Source organism: Bactrocera latifrons, unplaced genomic scaffold (assembly GCF_001853355.1).
Source record: "Bactrocera latifrons isolate USDA-ARS-PBARC rearing strain unplaced genomic scaffold, ASM185335v1 scaffold_64, whole genome shotgun sequence".
NCBI lineage: Eukaryota > Metazoa > Arthropoda > Insecta > Diptera > Tephritidae > Bactrocera > Bactrocera latifrons.
Genome location: NW_017537312.1, coordinates 464,868 through 487,877, shown reverse-complemented (window position 1 = coordinate 487,877; position 23,010 = coordinate 464,868). Strand labels below are relative to the sequence as shown.

Sequence of the window (23,010 nt, the reverse complement as noted above, 5' to 3'; positions counted from 1 at the left end):
CTCTCATCCGAGGCTGTTGTTGCGTTGTCATTGGGGTGGTTTTTTTACGTGGCGGATCCCAAACCCAGCGCACAACCCTATGCAGGGAATATTTCGCCTTCTCACTTTAGCTTGCCCTCAAACGGATGTTCTTAGGCTTACCAGAGGATACTTGGTCAAGGACCGGAAGTCGTGAGCTGCTTGAGTCATATGTAAAAGAATCGTTTCTGGCCACTCCCAAGTGAATGGCGATCAGAAAACTTTCCTCACTTACGTGAACTTCTACACATGACTCCATCCTCCCTATCGTGTATTAGACATCATCATTAATCAACTTAGATCGCATTTCCTTGGAATGAATGAAATTGTTTCCAATTTTAGTGTCTTGCAGCCTGCAAAGCAAACTAGAATGATACTGATTTATTGGAAAAGGCTTTAGAATTTGTCCATTTATATAAAAAAGATATATCTATATCGTTTTCCAAAGAAATTCTCAGTTTTCGATCCTCCTTTAAACACGAAATAGAAAGGTCATCTTCTATAAGAGAACTTGCTGACTTATTAATAATAAAGAATCATTTTATATCTTCAAGCTTTTCTGAAGTGTGCACTTCATTTCTGTTAGTTCTCACCATTTATGTAACTACGGCTAGTGCCGAGCGATCATTTATAAAACTGAAATTGATAAAAACTTATTTAAGAAATTCTATGGGACAAGAAAGGTTAAGCAATTTGGCTATTCTATCCATCGAAAATTCTATGGCCCGAAATTTGAACTTTGATGATGTCATTAAGACTTTTGCTGAACAGAAGGTCGGAAGAAAGGAATTTTAATAATTAAAATTGTGTACTTAAAATAAAATTGTGATTTCAGTTCAATATGTACTTTAAATTAGGTACCTTTAATTAAAAGTGAATAATTAGAAAATCAAGAAATTATAATTATAAAGCTTGTATGTACCTACTTCACGTAGTGATTTATTAGTTAACTCTTACAAATAAAAGTGTATAAATAAATATTATAAAATAAAAAATACTATTGTTGTTGGTTCTTCTTTATATATTGAGTAAGTGGGAGAGCAGGGGGCCCATTCGATGAATTTGCCACGGGCCTCGAACGGTATAGTTACGCCATTGATTGGATAAAAGCGTTCTGAAAAACGGCTGTTAATAATATATATATATCGGTTCTACAAATATGGAATATTTAAAATTCAAACATATTTAATATGGTACTCATCCGGATCTTAGATACATCATACCACATGGGCTAAAAGTCATTGTCAGACTATGAAAGCGCGCCAAAAGCAAAGTCTCAAAGTGATAACAGCTCTGCTACTGTTTCATGATGGACAAAACGTCGTGGATGCAAAGAGGTGAATTGATTAGTGTTATGGCAAATCTGTCCCAGCGTCAAAGGCCAAGTACTGTTTTGCAGAATTTCGTGGTAACTGTAACCGGTGACAAAATACAGTAGCGGTAGATTTCTACACTACAACAACAACCACAGTAATATATATAATATCAAAATTAAATTCTTTTTGTGACAGCTATATGCTTTAATGATGCGAGCTAAACGATATGTTCGGAGGTTGCATCGTTTCTTTGCACGTACAACATGTCAAATTTTGTGAAGATACTTCCTCTAAAACAAGGGTCTTCCTTACAGGAGCTTGAGTTTGGTGATTTAGTTTGCTATATGTATGGTGGAAACGTGTGCGAAATTTCAGATCGATATCTCAAAAACTCCATATGGGCAAATTAGGCAATTGTCTAGGGCGCCAGAATTTTTGGTAGGCATTTTACATATTTCTCTGGGTATATTAATCAAGATGTTAAAGCAAAATAGGTTTTGAAGAAAAATTTGCTTAAGGCGGGAAACTGTCTCGGGCCGGCCCTGGTAGCAAATTCAATATACACTGTTCAGGTTATTAAAATGTTGGGAAAGAATTCAACATTCGTTGTTCGACGAAATCGTGAGTGGACTACCATTTGATGTCACCAACCTTTTCATGGTGTCGAGAAACATGTGTACAAAGTTTCTTCAAGAAATCTTAATTTTTACTCAAATTACTGCTTGCACAAACGAACGGATGGGGAGGCAGTCATTCGGTCTTCCACTCGTCTCATCATGCTGATCACATAATTATATGTATGTACATAATCCTATATCATTACCGATTAGTTTTTGGTAATACAAATAGAAGTTATAAAATTATTATACTTTGTAACAATATGTTGCAAGAATATAAAAATTTAAAACATTGGTCAGAATGTGGAATGATGTTGAGTCAAAAAATCGAGAAGAGCAAAGTCAGTTGAACCGAAAACTACCATAATTGCAAGAATTGTTAGATTTGTCTGAAATATCTATGTTTTTTTGTTATATGACATTAAATATAATTAGTGTATTACCATAAATACTTGATTTTACTATTACACATATTAATGTCAAGTAGAAGTAGTTAAGATGTTCATATTTGGCAAATGGGAACTAGTGGAAAAGTCGGACTGATTTTGTATACATTTTTGACCAAGTCAAACAAAGCTCAATATTTTTCAAATAGTTCAGGAGAATTAATAACGGCGTAGTAAAATAACAATAAATTAATAAAAAGTCTTAAAGATTTTATATTTTTTTATTTTTATTGAATTTTATTTTTTATTTTTTTTTTAATTTTATTTAATTATAAATAACTTATAGTTTAATATTTCTATATTAAGATTTTTGTGTAATGTTTTTTCTTTTTTTGTGTATGCAGTATTTTCATTATTAATTACGATAACATTTAAAAAAATGTCCATTTAATTGTTGTTTTGCTTTTAATTTGTATTTGCTACAACTGCTTATTACACATTTTTATTGGCTTTCCCAGTTAATATAATTTAGTACTTATTTCATTATTATTCATTGTTTGCGTACTTTATTGTTACTTTACCTACTTTTTTTTCGTTTATTTAATTTTAATTTTCGTATAATTGTTCATTGCATAATATTTAATTCGTCTTATAATCAAATAATGATCAATTACTTAATTTTATACTTATGACTATGTTAAATTGTTTAGTTAGTAAATTTTACATATCGGCAATTACAGCTTTCGTATGGTTTTTATATTTTTCATCATTCAACGTTTATTTCTTTGTTATTTTATTATTATCTTTGAAAATTCACACACGCAGAATTACCTTTCATAAAAAATGTTTTTAGTTAAAAATGGAGCACTTACACACCACATGAAACTAAAGCGAACGAAAAAAAATAATAATAATAAAATAACTTGTAAAAAAAAAAATAGTAAACAGATGGCGCAAGCAATAACACTACATATATGTTAATAACTATAAGTCGCAGCAGACAGCAATAAGCAGAGTTTCTTAAAGGTTTGAGGTTTGGGCATAATGTATCCAAACAAAGTACACTTCGGTTCTGTTTTAACGCTGCAGTAAACTCAGATTTGAAAAAAGAATACACATAAGTTTCATAAACCCATAAAAAATTAAATTTTTATATGCTCCTTTAATAAATACCACTTGAATGAAACATTTCATTAAGTTCCTAATTGAGCAATTTCACCTCATTTTGCAACTTTGTGTGTATTAAAAAGTTTACTATACATGAATGTGCCCTACATGAATTCAAAGCAATAATTTACTCAGTAAGTAGAAAATTTCCGACACACAAAAAAACAAACAGTATTACGAGTAGATACGAACACAAAAGAGTTGAAATGTAAAATTTTCAACGTTTTCACAAGCTTCCGACCTTTTTTTAGGATTTTTAAAACAATACAATCTTAAGTAAGAATCTATGTCGAAATTAAATAGAAACCTTTAAATCATAAACAATTTGAAAAATGATTGAAGTATGGTATTTTTTCGGACCGAGTCATTGTAGTACATTTATGGGTGAGACCACATTGAGCGTGTAAATAAAGCAATTCGTGTACGACAAATGCAAATTAGCGCAATGGCGCTTTTCGATGGTATAACTTTTTCCCCAAAAGGCCGCTGGGGATTTGATTTGTATGCGGAATTTTAGCGCATATTTTAAGATTAAACTTAGTTTGCACCTATTTGCACTGTATTCCCTCTAAATAACGTTTGGTTCGATCGACTTTAATGCGCGTCTGCACGTGTGCTACTTTCATTAAACTGCATTTGCTTATTTGATCCACTCATTCATAAATTCTATTTCTAAATTTCATTTTTATGTTTTACTTCCTATGTTATTTAATGGTAGTATCTTAATTCTATTTAGTTTTTTGCATTTCAATTAAATTTATACAAAGTAGTATGTGTTTATGTGATTGTAGGTGAGCGCGAATATATGTGTTTGTATGTTTGGGCCGTTCATTTTGCATCAGGGTGCTGCCAACAGTTTTCACATTCGCTGTCATTTCCCGAATTTATTTTAACTATTATTCTACATTGGTGTTGTGTGTCTTGTGTCGTTGTTGCTCCTGCTTTCAATGTTAACCGGCACCAATAACAACCATTTTTAGCTGGCGGTCTGCGTAAAGATGAGTGTCTTTCACTACACCAGCTAGATATACCCACTGTTTCTGCTGTCAATTAAGTTCTAAGCCAAAGCGCTAATGCGCTGTTCATGTGTTATTTCAACATTTAAATTTTACCATAGGTATTGGCTTGGAAGACAAACACTTGTCACAGCACCATTCCGCGTACACCTCATCTTTCAACATTTGAAAAGCCGCCTCCGTGAGACCCACACACGTCCTGCCAATAGATATTAGTTATATTACTAAATATTATTCTTTCACTATTTAAATACAAAAATTTGTTGTCTTACTCACCTATGAAAGAAGAAATTACATCCTGATTCACAAAATACTGCCTCGTCGTTGTCATTGACCTCTTTGTGGCACATACCACATGGGTAAATTGGTGGCGCATTCGGATTTTGAGGATTAAACACCATCGGTTGTCCGGGTGGATACATTTTGCCAGTGCCCATTGGCATAGGTTTTGGGCCGCCCATACCGCTACCAAGGTTGCCCATTGGTCCACCTGGACCACCCATGGGGCCCATGTGACCTCCCATAGGGCCACCCATTGGGCCCCCAGGGCCCATCGGACCACCCGGCCCGCTCATTGGACCCATTGGACCACCAGGGCCGAACATATTTTGATTGGGTCCGCCCATCGTATGTGGAGGTCCATGAGGATGTGCATGCGGATGATGCCCGTGGGGATGTGGTGGTACATTCATACCACCAGGACCACTACCACCACCTGGTCCGGGCACACCGCCCATATGACCTATGTGCGAACTGCCGCCATGAGCGCCCATCATATGATGAGGTGGATGGGGATGATTAGGTCCTCCAGGACCACCCATGTGTGGTGGCATCAAACCTCCAGGTCCGTGCATATGCGAGTTAGGTCCAGCGCCCATCATGTGAGGTGGCATTGGTCCTCCCGGATGGTGGTGTGCATGATTCATTAATTGTTGTTGGGTTGGTCCGAGATGTGGTTGTTGTGGAGGAAGCATTTGATTGGGTACACCACCCCCGCCTATACCACCGCACATTCCGGATGGCCCCTGGTTGGAGCCACTTCCTTGGCTACCAGGTCCTTGGCCTACCATTAAACCCATACTTCCTGGTCCTCCGGAATTGTTCATTTGCATTTGACCAGCAGGTCCAACACCCGCGTTCCCACCAAGCGCCATAGACTGTTGTTGTTGTTGTTGTTGCTGCTGCTGCTGCTGCTGCATAGGAACATTTGCATTCAGCTGTTGCTGCATTGGACCGCTCATCTGTCCACTTCCGCTCGAACTCATCGGACCGTTGTTGGGATTGTTGCTGTTGTTATTGCTATTGTTACCACTGCCAGGACCTATGTTGAGACCAGTTGTGTTGCCGCCTACACCACATCCCATTGGACTAGCACCGATATTTCCACTTCCTCCACTACCCAACGAAGGAGATTGTAACGGACTTGGTCCTGGGGCAGCGCCTGAACCTGCATTATTCATCATACTAGGACTTCGTCCAGGTCCTCCACTGATACTCCCACTCAATGAATGAATCGGAGACATACCCGGATTTACACCTCCTGGCGCAGGAGAAGATGTTGGTACAGAAATGGACGATGCTGATGACGTTGCCGTCGTTGCCGACGAGGATGATGGTGGCATAGGTCCGTTACTTAGAGACGTCGCACCACCCATACGCCCCGCAGGAGAGAGATGATGATTCTGATTGTTRTTGCTATTACTTGCATTGTTGTTGCTGCTATTATTGCTATTATTCTGCGTATGTGCAGGTCCTGTACCAGCAGGAGAATTTCCTCCCGGACCAATATTACCACATTGCCCACTCATGGTGCCCATCATATTTGTTCCTAGCTGTTGCGATGATAAAGGGCCACCAGGCCCGGGTCCTTGCCCTCCTACTAAATGACTATGATTCGCTGGACCATTTCCTAGGGGACTATGCATTGTTGGTGGGCCCATCTGGCCATTGTTCATATGCGGCGGAGGTTGAGACTGAGACTGTTGTTGATGGTGAGGTGGATGTGGACCAAGTGGGCTACCTATCGCACTACTCATGGGTGATCCCATTGGCAATGAGTTCATTGGTGACCCTTGACCAGGCCCATGAGACATACCAGGCGGCCCTCCTATACTACCTACAGGCGGATTTCCCATTGGTGATCCCATTGCACGCGGTCCATTAGGCCCAGGTCCCGGCCCTGGTCCTGGTCCACCCATAGGTGACAGTCCTCCCATTCCCATGTGATGAGGAGATATACTGGGTCCTCCCATACCACCCATAGGACTCATGCCGCCCATTGCACCCATAGGACTACCCATTGGTCCACCTGCTCGTCCATGATTCATATGCGGTGGAAGCCCAACTCCAGGACCCATTGGATGACCAGGTCCGCCCATAGGACTACCCATTCCCATTGGACTCATTCCTCGCATGGGCGGACCACCCATATGATGTGGGTGCGGAGGCCCACCGGGATGATGAGGATGCATATGCGGATGCATGTGGGGTGGTGGACCATGTGGGCCTCCCATTCCCATATGAGGGCCACCCATACCGCCAGGACCAAAATGACCCGGTCCAACCATATGACTCATGCTCGACATACTACTGCTGGACATGCTGGGAGGTGTGTCATCAAATGGGTTGGATGCGACGATAGTATCTCCAAAACCTCCCATTGGTGGAGGAGGTAACAAATCTGCAGGAGTGGGAGGAGCTTGTGATTGCATTGAATTAGCAGCTGCCGAAGCCGCTGCTGCCGCTGCAGCTGCTGCCGCTACCGAATTAGCATTAGATGTTTTCCGTCGCTTTTTCGGATTACTCGGAGCAGAAATGATATCCGTTGGAGGTGGCGGTTTAAAATCGGGAGGGCATAACCCACCCGCTGGACCCGTCAAACGATATGGAGCCATACCGAGATGATGGGTCATATTCGTAGTATTTTTCTTCCTAATGTTGACGGCTTTTTGACTCACTTCAGCAATAAAAAAAGGTTCCGCGCCTTTATTATACGAGTATACGCGGTTTAATTAAGCGATATATCTTTTAAATTTTGATCAACTTCTCTCACTCTCTTAGTATTTTAATAATAATTTTAATTATTAATTTCAATGGCACATTCGGATGTACAATCATCTGATGATTTTGTGTTCCTTATAAATGTCCTTTAGAAAAAAGGACACAGCATGCTGTCGTTAATACAAATTCCGTTGATTTTTTTCGTGGTCTGCGAGATCAACTCGTATTTTGTGGGGAAATAGGCAAGGTCTCCGGAATACCAAATCTGTAAGTTAATTATAAAAGTTGATTAGAACTCTGTTTGAATTTTAAATATATTTTTAAAGATTAATCAATTATTTAATTGTTTAATTATTGTTATAAGAAATATTTTCTACAGAATCATAGCATTGTTCCATATACACTTTTTAAATGTATACCCAAATCCTTAAATTTGTATATAAACAAATATAGAGGTTGGGATCTCTTGTACAATTGTCTTACCGTTGTTATCATTTCTTAATAGATGGAGACATAGTAATCAAATTAAGATTACAATAATAGTTGATCCACTTTTAGGTACGTCCGCTGCAACACGGCTGGTGTCTTGTTGGGCAGCCTGCAGCCAAGGGCTGCCTATAATTTAGTAACAAACCTCTTAACTTTTTTACACTACATAGATTTGAGCACATTAAATTATTAAAACTACATAAAAGTTAATTCTGCACCAAAATATCACTCGTAATGTCTCAAAACAATAATTACTATGCTGCAACTGCTATGGCTACTTCTCCTTCTAAAGTCTTCTTCTTTTTCTTATTCACCTATCTTCCTTCCACTCTTCTTTAACCTTTTTACTCTTGTACGCCTTCTACCTTTGGTTCTGTCTTTTTTTCTTCAACTGCTAAATGCTGCTTCTTGTTCGTTTCTTTTCTTTCACAACGCAGCCTCTTTGCATGGCTCACATTTTTCTGCCTGCCTGCTTGCATGCTGCTGTGACCATAGCGGCTACTGCGACTATTTTCTACTCTTCACTACTTTTTTCACAAGCGTTCTGCAAAATGCACCATGCACACGTTCATAAAATGCACTTTCTTTAAACACAAATAATTCACTTTACACTCAGTATTCAAAATCTCATAGCTTAAATTTACGGATAGGTTGTTCGGTGGCCAAGTGAATATAACAATTCACTCTAAGTTGAAGACTAAAATCTTGCGCCAAAATATTGCAAGAGTTTTTTCACTATTACTTTTAATCAGGACACAATTTGATCTAACCAGAGAACAAATTAATTAATTTAGTTATTCACGTTTAATGTGATGGCCGTTGTCGTCGACGACCAAAAATCCTCGCTTTCCCAAATAAAAAAGTGCACATACGTAGGCACACTTATTAAATCGCCGCTATCTAGCTGGCACTTTCAATTTCTTTCGCGTTTCCTTACATTACGTCTCGTTTTGGCTAATGCTAATACGCGATTAGGTACCGCGTTTATACGTCACTTTTTACGCAAATTTATGTAAACTATATTAAATTGGTTATATTTTTGACAATGAATTATTGCTTCCACTTTCAGTAACGCCATTCAATTCATAATTTGTTTTCTTCTTTTTCTTCGTTGAAAAAGCGAACCTCAACACGATTCGTTAAATTCAACACTTTCGTTAATAGCACTCAGTATGGTTACCACTGAATTCTTTTCATATAAATGTTGAATGAAATTAATAAAAAAAAACGTTCAAGTTATATTTTTATTGCAAGCTAGTATGTTGTTAGGCATAAAATAAACTAAGTGTCATAAATATTTATTTAGCTATTTTCTAGAGTTTTTATGCAACATATAGACATTTTTCCAAATTAGTAGGAAAATCTGAATTATGGCAACGTTGTATGGAATGCTTGTTCAAGAAAAACAGGGTGATGCTTATTATTTTAAACTTGTCTTAAAACGGTTTTTGTATAATCCTGTGTTAATATTATTTCAAATACAAATTCATTGCCACATTATTGTATAAGGATATTTTTAGCGGAAATTGGATTTAAACCAAAGTTAGGAACGTGCATGTTTAAATTTACCGTTCAAAAGCTTTAATATTCAGTTTAATGGAAGTCATTTAATAATATAAGTATTCGTGTAGTCTGATTTATTCTGGATATCAAGCATATCGGAGAAATTCTATTTCCTTCACGATAATTAAAACTAACAACTCAAGCGTTGTCTATAATTGAAGCGATAATAAAACGAATATTCAAACCAGAAGTTGAAAATACACGGTTTGTCCGAAGAGTAATAAACTGTGTCGGTTTAAAAAATTATTGAAACAATCATTACAATTCTTTAAAAGCTTTCAAAATAGGCTCCTTCTGCTTCGATGTAGCGCAATTTCCAAGCATTGAAGGCGTTACGGAAGGCATTCTCCGAAATAGCGTTTAAACCCGAGGTGCTTGCTGATTGGATTCCCTCTGTCGTCTCAAAATGCGTGCCTTTAATCGGCCTTTTCAGGCAAGGAAACGGAAACGTTGGGATGTAGCCCTTGGTTATGTAGCTGTTCACAAGAAAGGCGGTGTGAGCTGGAGCGTTGTCGAGGTGCAATCGGCTGCGATGTCTGGTCGGACAAGATTGAGGTCAAAAAAGACAATGAGCACCATTTTCACTTTGGATTTGCACATTCATCAGCGACCTCTTCCCGGTCCTCCAAAAAAGCCGGTTGCCACCGAAACACACCACTTCTAACTAAAGCAACATGTGGGAAAGCCGGCTTGCTCATTTAAAACGTCTCTGAAGCAGATTTACCGAGTTTCACACAGAACTTAGTCATGAACGCTGCTTTTTCGGTTTGTACCACCTACAGAAACACTTCGCTCGCTTTCATTTCGAAAATGCCAAAAAAAAGGATATAAAATGAACAGCAAACTGCTGTTAATGCTTATGGCGGAAACCAATATTTAATTAATATAGTGGGCACTACTATTTGGAAGCAGCTGCTTCGATCAGCCGTTTGGTATGGTACCCATAATTGAACCTTAATACAACAGAAAAACCAACGTAAGGGAATAAACATCAATACTCAAACATATAAATTTAATGATAAAATTGGAACTCATTAAGATATTTTATTTATTATCTATAATTTCCTATGTAAATTCAAGAGCTAGTCAAAAATATGTATTTTTTATATGTGGAGGGTAAAAAATTATAGGTCGAGTTAATTCACGTTTTACAAGGAACCCTACATACATATGTACATCAGTTAAGCGAAACATTGCCACATTATTGTATCAGGATATCTGACCGGAATTTGGACTTTAAGCCAAAGTCAGGAAAATGCATGTTTAAATTTACCGTTCCGAATCTTACAATATTAAGTTTGTGGAGATTGAGGGCAAGCAGAGCCCCATTTTTGAAAATTTCCACTTTTTCTATAGACTTTTATTAAGGTTCGTTGAGAGTTTTATGACAAATAATTTACTCAAAAGTATATTAAATATTTTACAATGTTTGTATAGAGTATCATTTTAACCACTTAATATGAGTCTTTAGTTTTGAAGAATACCGTTATATGAGATACAGCCGTTCCCCAGGTCAGGTCTATGTGCATCGACCCGTATTTTTAATCCGTCTAAAGACTTAACTCGCTAGCGTTATCCCAAATTATGTGAAGAATTCTACGACTGCAACAACACCAAAAACCAGACCTGGTAATTACCTAATTTTAGAATAGAATTTATAGAAATAAAGTGTTATTAGTCCTTTAAAATATATCTATATACTGGCGATTACTTATCATTACATCTCCGATAAATTAAATATCATATCTCATTCGATCATTATATTTTCCAGGAATTATGTATATAAAGTGACACATGCTAAATCTTTGAAAAGATATTCCTGACATAATTATAGAAAATGCAAATACTTTTCGTGTGAGTTCTAAAATTATTTATTAGGCATTGTATAAGCATCGATATTCCAAATGTTTGGAATTGACATTTTATACTCACTTTGTTGATATTCCAATTTGCTTAAAAATTTAAAAATGTTTATAATATATAGGTACCAGCGAGTGAATAATGTGTTGTTTCCTGCGCATGAGCGCTAAAAAATGTATTCCCTGATATTTATATATATGATTTTATGTATTTGTATGTAAAAACAAGTATTTATATAGTCAAGCACTTACATTTACACATTTAAAGTAAAAATTGTGACACTTGCTTTTCATAGAAGCTGTTGTATATATTAAACGCCAATTTTGCAATGCATAATTATGGAAATACTTTTGTGCGTGGACCTTCGCCTTCATACACTGATGATGCACCGTCGGAGAATGGTATGTCAGCCACTCTTCCTTTGGAAACGGATCTACACATACAGCCCGATGTTGATAGCTGCATAGAAAAGAAGTTTCATTGCGCCTATGATGCTGGTAATAGTGGTACTATCAAAAAAGGCCGTAAAACTTTTGCCTTTTGGACAATCTTCTTTATACTGCTGGTACTTACTATAGGCAATCTCATACTTATGCTCACAATATTCGGTGTGATGCATCTCGGTCGAGGTATTAATGGTCTGGAGATAATACCCGAACACGATTTGATTAAGTTTTACGGATACACCGATTTGGATCGTGTATACAGTAAACAAAACGGTCGCATTGAAGGGTTTATTGATGATCCTCTTACAATTACCGGTGATGACGGTGTCTATGTGCGACTCCATAAGAATGGTCAGGTTTATAATCGCTTGACTTTGGATAAATCAGGCATACAGTTTCTAGCGGTTAACAATTTCGAAGTGAGAGATTCAACCAGCGGCGATACTATCTTCACATCCCATCGTCCACACTACAATATTCCAGCTGGTGCCGAAAGTTTATTTGCAAAAACGGTAAGCGCTAGTCGCATAGCAAGTCCCATCGGTAGTTCATTAAATATGGATACAGATGTTGGCGTTTCATTTAAAGGATCTGAAGGCATCTCATTAGATGCTGCCAATGTGCTTATACAGTCACTCTCCTACGATATGACCGTTAATTCAACCGAAGGATTAATAATTTTGGAGGCTGGTGACGGGATCTATTTGGATATGGATAAAATACCAATCGTCAGCTCCGAATTCGGACTGCGCACTGGGAGTATTCAATATAAGATATGTGTTTGCATGCCGAAGGGTACCCTTTTTCGAATACCAGTCCCCAGAATACGTAGTGGACCTAAAGTAACATGTGCCCATTTTAATGTAAAACATGATCCGTGTGTTTAAATTTAGTCATTGCACAAAATTCCGAGTATAATGCATGTTAGGTAATAGTTAAAATCTTGCATATCGTAGTTACTCATATAAACAAGATAAAAATATCAAACGTTAATATTATCCACAATAAAATCGATATGAAAAATGCTAGAACTCAAACAAACAAACAAAGTTATATTTTTAGCTTCTGCATTTACTTTTATTTTACAAGCAGGCTTTTCTATAATACAATATAAGTGAATATTAGAATTAGAGCAAATGTAAGAACATATTATATAAAAAATATATGTTCCCCACTGTACACCGACCTGTGAAATGCCTAAATTTTGACTTTGTGTTACTAAATAGCTAGTAACCTATTCCATTAAATATGACCCTCACGCGAACTACAATCTGAGAAAGTAAATATACTATAACCCTGTATGGAAAACTAAAGACCTAAGGTCCTATTTCTCCTACTTTCTTCGCATCGAATTTGTATTACTTTTGCCTAGCAAATAGTTGTTTCCGATTTTTGTGTGCTTAATAATGAGAAATTTTGAATAGTACAAATTTCTTAAATTCACAAAACTCACCAGTCCGGTAAAATTGTTGTATAAACTAGTGCAAATAGTTTAAGAATTTATAATAAACAATTACAGGCAAATTCGCATTAATCACGACAGAAAATGTATATTTTTATGCGGCGTAAATTTATACACCTGGTGGCGGAGGCTCCTCATAATGCGATGATTTTGTGTCGGCGCCAGATGAATGAGATTTTTTTGTCGGTGGAGTATCAATCATGCCATCAGGAACCATACTCAAAAGTTCCGCTTCGCTTAACTGAGCTAAACGACTTGAAGGTTTTTCAGTTAGCTTGGCTGAAAATATATATTCTGTTTAATAGGTTTACATAGATAAGTAAAATTTAGGGCTTACCGTTTGTGTCAAATGTAACTAACTCAGGATTGTATTCGTCCTCATCAAGCATACTACTATGGCTCTTTCTTGCACTTTGAATTAACGTTGAATGCGACGTTAATGCGAAATGTGTTTGATTGTTATCTGGTTTGCTCTTTATGCTGGCAAGTATTTGAGAAAGATTTGATGGTATCGATATATTTGCTAAAACTGCCGAAGTCTTAGTAGCCGAGGTAGAAGCAAAACACTAAAAATAAAAAAAAACATTAGACATGTACAAACAACTTTTTATAAGTAAACTCTATTTACCGATGAATCCACATTGAGTAAACCCGCAATTTCCTTTTCTTGTGCTGCGATTTGTCGATTCAGTTCGTCCATTTTACGTTTCAAGTCGTCTTCATCAGATCTTCGAGGCATTTTAGATGCTATGAGAGCATCATCATCAGAACTTCCACCAGGTGAGTACGGCTCATCATCATCATCTGTGATATTGGATGGCGGTAGAGAAGCTGTGTAAAAAAATGCATTTTTGTTACAAAAGATATTTTTTAATATTGAATTTTTATACTTTTATGTGATTTGGTAATGATTGGTGCTTTTATTATAGCATCCACGTCGATTTCATCAACTTTCGGCGTTGACGCATGCATGCGACGTTTTCTCTTTGGACTGCCAGGTGGGGTAAACGTGTCCGGGTCGACTCCACGGCGATGTGACTATAAGTATTCAAACATTTTCGTTAAAGTATGTATATTTGTTAGCAAGCGTGATATAATATCACTTCTATTGAGCGGTTTCTCTTATTAGATTGCTTAAAATGTAATGAAATATTATTGAAGTTGTAATAATTACTTTTGATGTTGATGTCGAAGCAGCGATGTTTGGTAGTGCCGAGTGCCGTTTTCCAATAATTCTCACTACTACACCCACTAGGATATCGGGTCTGTGAGGATCTTCATAAAAATCCACTTTTTCTGCTGGCAATAATACTGGAGGCATTGGCTTTCCTGCTCCTAATGGATATATATAAAAATCTTTTATTTGCGGCGACACGCTATTTATCACGCCTAAACGATTTCTATTTTCAAGATATTGAAATAGCACAATATAAGCTGCAGTTTCCATCTCAGAACCCGGAATTAAACGAATAATGACGATTTCCTTGTTGGGACTTCTTTTAATTTTTGAAATATATTCCCATACAGTCTCAGGTCCTATACGACCAACGACATCTAATTCATCGGGTAGCAAAGTGCCCAAATTTAGAGAGTTTCCTATAACTGACTGCAGCACAATCTGGAAAGAGGCGACGTCGACCATATTAATGATGCCGCTCCAAAGTGCGGTGGAGGATACATTTCCACTTAATGTTGGAGAATCGGCATCAGTATAACGAGTGTAGGGATCTTGTGGTGGTGTTGCTATAGTCACGGTGCTACTTGGTTCTTGATCATCGTTTGTATGGGCGTTTGACGTTGATGGTTTGTGTTCAGCTGCAAACTTAATTGCCGATGACGTAGGCAAGGGAGGAGTGGCGGTTTGTCTGATTGCCTCTCTTTTGGGATTCTCCTTCTCTCTTTCTTTCTCCTTAAATTTTTCTTTATCGCTTATAAGGTTTGCAGCCTCTTCCACAGTTTTTGTTGATTCTAGTATTTGATCAATTAAGCTATAGACTTCTACCGACTTCGGAGTGTTTGGCTTCTTGGAGCTACTCTTGTCTTTACTGCTACTTATAGTATTGCTTTTATTCGAGTTCACCGTTACAGGTGAATTATTATCGCACTCATCTCTTTGTTGGCGAACATCACGATCTCGTTCCCGCTCTTTTTCTTTGTTTTTGTCTTTTTCTCGTTCACGATCTTCTCTCTCTCGTTTTTCATCTTTGTGATAACTTTTGTGTCGCTTCTCTCTGCTGTGGCTGCGACTGCGAGAATGACTTCTACTGCGTTTCCGCGATCTGGACTTATCCCTGTGACGATCTTTATTCTTTCGTATCCTTTCGCGACTATGGTCACTATCATGTGACCGCGCACGAGCGTGAGTGTGCTCACGATCACGACCATGATCTCGATTTCGATCCCTTTCGCCTTCGCGCTCTCTATCCTTTTCTTTGGAGTGACTTTTTTGCTTTTCTTCATCAAAGTGGCTACCAATTTTTGTTGCTTGGGTCTCATTGCTCTGTTGATGCTCAATAAACGAGTTCGGGTCCAGATCTGCCTTAACAAGATCTGATGCACTGCTACTGCTCACAATTGAGCTGTTTAATACAGACACTACATCTTCAACAGGTATGCTAGCGTCTAAATTAACACAATCCTCCAGTTTTCCCTCAATTACTTCCTCCCCCTTATGGGTTTTCAAAACGTAATTTTTAGCACAAGAAAGCAAGTCAAGTTCTGATTTCTTTATCATTTCTAACTGATGCTTTGCTTCATTCTCGCGCCATTGCGCCAATTCCTGGCTAGCTAATTCTTCAGGTGACATTCGGACTAATTGCTTGGGCTGAATTTTATTGGCACAAATCTTAGCGAAAAGTGTTCGATTCTTTCTATCCTTAATGTTGAACATCAGTGATCGATATTTTGCTCTGTAACGTGCGCCGGTGTCTCGACTAAAGTAATCGTACATTTCAGCTTCAGTTTCATGGACAAATTTCTCTATCTGCTCTATACTTAATTTTGGCAACGTGCCGTTACAATTCTCATTTTCGGATCCCGTTTCATTCATTCGCAGCAGCAACTGTTCCTTTAGAGTACGACGCACATTTAAACGGATAGGCTCAGAATTAGTGCTCCCAGATGGAGCATTGTCGGACTGCCTCTTGGTGACGGTTTCAGCTAACGACCGCTGTTTTGGTTTTTCCTTTCGATCTTTTGCTTCCTCTTTTGCATCGCCACGTGTCGCTTTATCGGGTTTAAGAGAAACCTGTTGAGGATACTTTTGTAATTGTTTGGGCGTACCAGGTCTGGGACTATTTGGTGCGGCTTTTACGACTTGCTCAATCAATTGCTTTACGGGCTTTAGCACATGTACATTTAACTCTGCGTCTCTTTGCGGCGTGGATGATTTAACCACGACTGTATTGCTACCATGCGGGGACTGACTTATTTGAATATTATGTGTATGTGTACTTGCAGGTTGATATGTGATATGTTTGCCTACGTTGGTAATAACTATTGGGGATAGTGATTGCGTTTGACGGTGCCTCTGTTTTTTCTGAAATTAAATAGGAATCGGCTCTTAGAATCTTTCGCACGTAAGCAGTTGTTAAACTTACTTCAATTTCTTGTGCTTGAATGCTTCCCGGTTGCACCACCTCAAATGTTTGGTTGTCTTGAAGCCATTTCTTCAGATTATGCGTTGTAGGCGCATTGCTTCCAGTTAGGATACGACCACTTTTTCGTTCAATCACATGCACCTGTAATTTTTTTCAAGAAAAATAGTAATATTTATAAAATAATAAAAATGTCTATGAATTACCCTTTCGATTTTCGGCTTCCTGTCTGCCATGGAGAGGATATCCTCAAAGAGACCTTTCGCCTTCTTCTTTTTCAGGGCAGCATCTTCATTTATGTTGGAAGATACAGTCGGCTCGGGGGATTTGGCTGATGAAACGGCTGCAAACATATTAAGGGCATTCTGGGCATGTTTTCGGATGCAATCATCACTGCAGTATATGGAATTCGATCGTGCAACTTTCTTGCAGACAATGCAAAAAGTTTGTGGCTCAGTTGAAATTGCTTCTGCTTGTATAGGCTTTTGAAGATCTTTGAATGCTTGTTGGGCGCTAGTTGAAGACTGTGCTACTGAGGAAGATTTTGTGGATTCCGCTTGATGTTTCATCGCCTGCTGTGAAACTGGAAGTCGGCGTTTTGTTTGTGAAGCAGGGGTATTGACCTCCTTTGGTTTTACGTTCAAAGTCGTTGGCTTTTTTTTCATCGCGCTTACATTTGGTTTTGTTACCTTTTTTGATGTTGTTTTTGTTGGTGTTACATCTCCAACCTGCAATTTCGTGCTGATATAAGTCGTTTGTGTTGTGTCCAAAAAGCTTTCAAAAGATGAATTTGTAACGGTCGAATCTAAATTATTGGCAGATGCTGCTTTGGTTCCGATTTGCTCATGTTCGGGTTTTTGAATTGTGGCCTCCGAAATAATCTTTCTTGGAATAAGCATGTCAGTAATTTTTCTTTGTTTCTGCAAATAGAAAACAACTTGTTCATTATTATTTTATACTTTAATTAAGAAATTGAGTATATTAAGGAAATTTAAGAATTCTTTTATGTTTCCTGAATGGTTAAACAGCTATGGCGCAAATGCGATCATAATTTTCTACCATATAATAAATGAAACCCATAAATGTAGAATTATCTGGTAGGGTGTCTTTATATTTTTAATTGTGCGGATTCAGGTTTAAAAAATAAAAGGTTTGTCTATATAAACATGATTTTGATCCGTCACTTCGTATGGTAGCTATGGTGATTCGTACTGAAGACATAGTTCGTAGATCGTGCCTTTGCCTTCTACAATAAATAGTCGCGGAATTTCATTAAGATATCCTATTAAATAATAGTTTACCATACAAAAACTTGATTGTTCAGTTGTATCTGAACTTTTTGTGCAGAGAATAATTCGTGACAAATTCCGTGAAGATATTTTGTCAAAAGTTGTCTATACAATGCATTCATACATGTGGCAGTTATACACTACAGTGGTTCGGCGGTTCCGGCAAATGTGCAGCTTTTTGGGAAGATCATTTGTATATATTTATATTAGAGGGTCTGTTTAGAAAACTTATACACATAAAATTTTGGTCTTGCTGAAACGATTTTTGAAACGAAAATTCCAAAAAATTGTGGGAGTATGTTGATTCTATTCTCTAACATTAATTGTAATCCATATATTATATGTATAAAATGGTAATATTAACCTTTTCCTCTTGAAGCTTCACACATTTCGGACAAGTCCAATCAATGCCTTTCTGTTCCATTTCTATTCCCATCGCTTTTGTGATACTGACACACGTACCATGAAACCAGTCTTCACAGACATCACAGCAAATCATAAACCTGTTATTATGTGGTTGTCGACATATACACCAAAGCCTACAATATATTCGAAATGAATAAAGTTAATAAGTAAAGTAATTTATATTTCAGAGTATAAACCTATTGGGATCGTCATCATCCTCTTGAGAAGCCGATGCATCTTCCTCTGCTCCAGATTTACTGGCAACATTTTTAGCCGTAGTACTTTTCTTCGTTGCAACTACAGTTTTTTTGGCTTTGCTCGCATTTGTTCCGCCAGTTGCCGACTCTTTGGAAACTCGTCTTTTGCTTGCAGCCTCGGTTTTCTTTTCAACTGTACCCGAAGGTATCTGTTCAACTGTAGTAAACGACGAATTCGATTGCAATGAACTATCCAGCGAAGATTCATTAAATATTGTACTTGAATTTGCTGGTTGGTTTTGGGCTCTTCGCTTAGCACGGGTTGTCGGTGCTTCAATTGGAGGTAACGTGATAACACGCCCATTTCCACGTACAATTTTAATTGGTTCCTTACGAATCGTTGGTGACGGCATTGGCTTCGCGGTTGCAACTTTGGTTACGAAAACAGGCATGTCAGCGCCAGTACTACTTGTTCCAATCGAAGATGATGGTACGTTTGATATGGCCATTTCAATAATGCTTTTCGCTTGATTCGGTTCCTTTGATATAAATCCAAATACTTTTTATTGACAATTAATAAAAAAAAAATATATATATATATATTTACCTGCAAACTTGCTGATACTTGTGTAGTCGTTAGCTGGTGTGGTCCAGTCGTCGTGGGCACGATATTAACTGTTTCAGCAGAGTCAGCACATGCAAATTCATCGTTATGTTCTTCGCTAAATACTTGCTTTTCAACTGCTTCTTGCAGAGTTTCATCATCTTCAATGAGATCTACAACTTGCTGAAGTAAATCGTCCGGTATTTCAACGCCATCAGACGATTCTAAAAGTGGCGCGTTAGATATGTCAATATCGTCTACATTCCCCTCTGAGGTTGTACCGAAATTACGTAGATTGTTGTCAATTTGGAGGTTTGTGGCAGTTGATTCCAATGATTGTTCGGCATTCTCTAACATTTTTACAAGTTTTGGTATATTTTCATTTGATTTCGAGGTCACTTCCATCAAGGAATCCTTTTGCATTTCGTCCTTTACAATCGAATCGATGAGATCAAAATGCTCAGACGCTAATTCAGAAGAACTTGGTTCATTTCCGGTACATTGCGTTGAAGATTCATTGCTTGGCGTATGATTCTGTTGAACAAGTGGCAGTGATTCCATAATAATTCTACTTTTTGCCAGTTCAGAAGAGCTTTGATGAGTTTGAATTGAAATTTGTATGGGCAGTTTATTCTTGGCAGCAGTTTCAATTCCCAACGGCATAAAACCTTTTGAAGGTGATGGTATATTCTTTTGCCTTAATCCAGGACTCTTATTGCTATTAGTTGGAGTAAGAGGTGTCGTTCTAGAAGATTTGGTCTCTGTTTGAGATAACAATTCACCTAATTCGGTAAATCCACCTTTTGGACTAGCCATAACCTAAAAAAAATGTTGTAGCATTCTTTGTTTGATAAATATCATTTATGTTACCTTATTGATGACGATTTCTTTTACAGACTGTGGAGATCCTTGCAAATGTGTACGAGCCATTGGAGTTTTTTGTATACCATGTTGTATCTCTATTGTAGGGCCTCTGTGTATAGTACTTTGTATGGTTTGCGGCCGACTCGACACATTTACGACTTTTTCCCTTTCATCTATTTGTACTGCAGCAGATCTCTTTGGAATAGGTGCTAAAGCAGCAACAGCATCTGAAAGAAGTTTCTGCACTGCTATTGGAGCACAACCTCCTGGTTTGGTAATTAATCCAGTTTTATTTGGGCGGTTAAAAACATTATTTGTAATCGGTCGTGGATTTTTATTACGTTGATCATCTTCATCGTCTTGCTGTGCTATAATACGCTTAACACATACTTTTCCAGCAGACAGTCTTTTTGCTTTCGTAACAAGATCTTTCTTCTTTCGGCCTTTTCTGTTGTTAACGTTAAAGTCCAAATCACTATCACGATCATTATCGGTATCTCCAGATTCATCACTAAGTACATCAAAGTCAGATTCCGCTGTGGAACTATGCATGTCGACTTCGCCCTCTACAAATTCATCTCTTTCGGTTTGTTTATTTAACTTCGCAGGCTTAGTAAATATTTTCAGTTGTTGATCTTTATTGGTGTGTGTGGATTGATCCAAATGATCGTGAAACCCTTCGATGACTTTCTTTTTCAATTGTATTTGCTTCATAGTCACAGCGGTGTGTGGAATGATTCTACGTCCTGCAAGCTTTTCTGCTTTGTATTTTTCAGCAAGTTTGGCTTTCATTTGTGCAGGCGAAGTAAATGGAGTGTAACAGTGATCGTTCTTAATGACAAACATTTGGAATTCATAATCAGCCGTTTTCTTAAATGTTGACACCCCTGCTAGTTCTAAAAGTATTAGTTTGTAAAAAATCTAATAAAATAAATAAATCGTAATTTCTTACTTAAAGCTTCTTTCACTACTTCTTTTGCAGATACTGCCGGATAAAACTCTTCCACTGTCAGACCAATAATATCAGGACGTTCCTTATGTTTTTTGTTTTTCATATTTTGTATTTTTGTAGTGTTGCGATTTTTTCTCCTCATTTTCTGTTTCTTTTTGCGATTTTCCAATTTAACATTATCTGCAGAATTGTCAGAATCAGCATCACTTTTTTCATCTTCGGACGTAGGAACTTCATCACTTTCAGAATATTCTGCACCCTCAACACATGAGCCATTATTGCTACTTCTACTTGATTCATCGTCGGATAATCTTTCAGCATGTCTACGTAAAAGTTCATCTGCTTTCTCGGCCTCTTCTTCTTCATCCAACATACTAGGTGTGGGAGAACTTAATCTGATAACACTTATTGATGATAAAGTTTTCTCCTCTAAAATAAATTAAAAATATTTAAAATATCATAAACTTTTGCAGGTTAATACCCACCAATTAGATTTTCTATGCCACGTTTGTCAAAGTTGACTCCATTTTTTCCATATACCACTACCAAATTCGAATCAGGAGAACCTGATATCTCAACTTCATTTTCTGATTCTATACCGCCCTTGAAGGCTTTGGTACAACTTTCAATAAATACTGAACTAGACATCGGAATGGATCTTCATCGCGCCGAGAAAGAGGGAAAATTAATTCAATAAAGTTGATAATTAAATTTGTTTCACATTACAAACCGTTGATTTGTATCCAAAGTTTTTTAGGTGTTGGTACTCATGTTTTTGCTATAATCGCCGGTTCTACTGTGGAAAAGCACTAGCGTTAAATGAAATAAACAAAAAACGCGAAAGTTCGAAACAAGATGAACATAGAGGATGTCGAACTAAAGAAAAAGGCAAAATAAGAGAAGTGAAAAATCTCTTCAAGATAATTTTAAATGGTCCTATTTTATTTATTTCACGCAAACTTTTCATAAATCCGATGTTTAAATAAAAACCAAGTTTATTGCTTATATTTATGAAATAATTTTTAAGCAAGAAAATTCTATATTTTATTATATTTGTAAATTTTTCTTTTATAACACCCAATTGTACAACCCACAAACGCGCAATTTTTTACGGAAGTGTCAGAAAAGCATTTACTTAAAGAAAAGTGTGGATAAAAGAAATTGAAGATCACGACTGGTGCTCCCAGCTCGCTTGTTTGATATACATAAATAATCATATAAGTACTAAACGAGGCATCTCAGCATTCAAATATTTATTCCATAATAACTGTATTGCTATACGTATTGCCTGTGGATACTCAATTTGTTTGCCTCCATAGGCAATACGTGCATTAATACTGCATGCAGAGAAAAGTCACATCAGCAATGTGGCAGATCAGTTTTAATTTCTATGCAAGCGTTTAGTAGCGCGAGTATTAAGACGGTCGGATTAAGTCATAAAAATCAAGTACGAAATAATAAGTTAGTATATTTTCAAAATAATTTAATATATTTTACCAATAATATAATATTTAGTTTAATATTATTAATTGACCGAAGTATCAAATTTAATAATCTCAAATTAAATTTATTAATTTAATTGGTATACAAAAACTATGCTACAATATATTATATGTACTCTGAAAAAACATTATTTTTTTTCAATAAATACGTTTGTTGAAAAAAATTTATTTCTACTTTTTTATTTTCCACATAAATTTATTCATCCATAAAACGGCAATGGCAATAGTTAGTAAAACATACACTTTATTCTGTCAAGGTGC

At 37.1% G+C, this 23,010-nt stretch overlaps 3 protein-coding genes across 4 annotated transcripts; 1 reads left to right on the top strand and 2 right to left on the bottom strand.

Annotated features, from left to right (window-relative positions):
* Positions 1 to 3,577: 3,577 nt before the first annotated feature.
* LOC108975389 (protein pygopus) lies at positions 3,578 to 9,089 on the bottom strand. Its single transcript, XM_018943852.1, has 3 exons — positions 8,004 to 9,089; positions 4,797 to 7,785; positions 3,578 to 4,719 (listed from the first exon to the last, which is right to left on the bottom strand). Exons 2-3 carry the CDS (start codon positions 7,430 to 7,432, stop codon positions 4,599 to 4,601), a joined length of 2,757 nt encoding a protein of 918 aa, XP_018799397.1. The 5' UTR covers positions 7,433 to 7,785; positions 8,004 to 9,089; the 3' UTR covers positions 3,578 to 4,598.
* Positions 9,090 to 11,667: 2,578 nt separating this feature from the next.
* LOC108975375 lies at positions 11,668 to 12,897 on the top strand. The gene has a single exon (XM_018943818.1). The coding sequence runs from the start codon at positions 11,761 to 11,763 to the stop codon at positions 12,763 to 12,765; it is 1,005 nt and encodes a 334-aa protein (XP_018799363.1). The 5' UTR covers positions 11,668 to 11,760; the 3' UTR covers positions 12,766 to 12,897.
* Positions 12,898 to 12,931: 34 nt separating this feature from the next.
* On the bottom strand, positions 12,932 to 22,248 carry LOC108975373. 2 transcript variants are annotated; one of them, XM_018943816.1, is made up of 14 exons: positions 21,978 to 22,248; positions 21,733 to 21,905; positions 21,248 to 21,676; positions 20,302 to 21,191; positions 19,435 to 20,250; positions 18,828 to 19,366; positions 18,590 to 18,764; positions 17,143 to 17,856; positions 16,940 to 17,080; positions 14,515 to 16,878; positions 14,231 to 14,378; positions 13,969 to 14,171; positions 13,678 to 13,906; positions 13,450 to 13,619 (listed from the first exon to the last, which is right to left on the bottom strand). In XM_018943816.1, exons 2-14 carry the CDS (start codon positions 21,893 to 21,895, stop codon positions 13,450 to 13,452), a joined length of 6,981 nt encoding a protein of 2,326 aa, XP_018799361.1. In that variant the 5' UTR covers positions 21,896 to 21,905; positions 21,978 to 22,248. The 2 variants fall into 2 exon arrangements, with proteins under 2 accessions (XP_018799362.1, XP_018799361.1); XM_018943817.1 differs by lacking the exon at positions 21,978 to 22,248 and having other exon boundaries at positions 12,932 to 13,619; positions 21,733 to 21,895.
* Between the last annotated feature and the right edge of the window lie 762 nt (positions 22,249 to 23,010).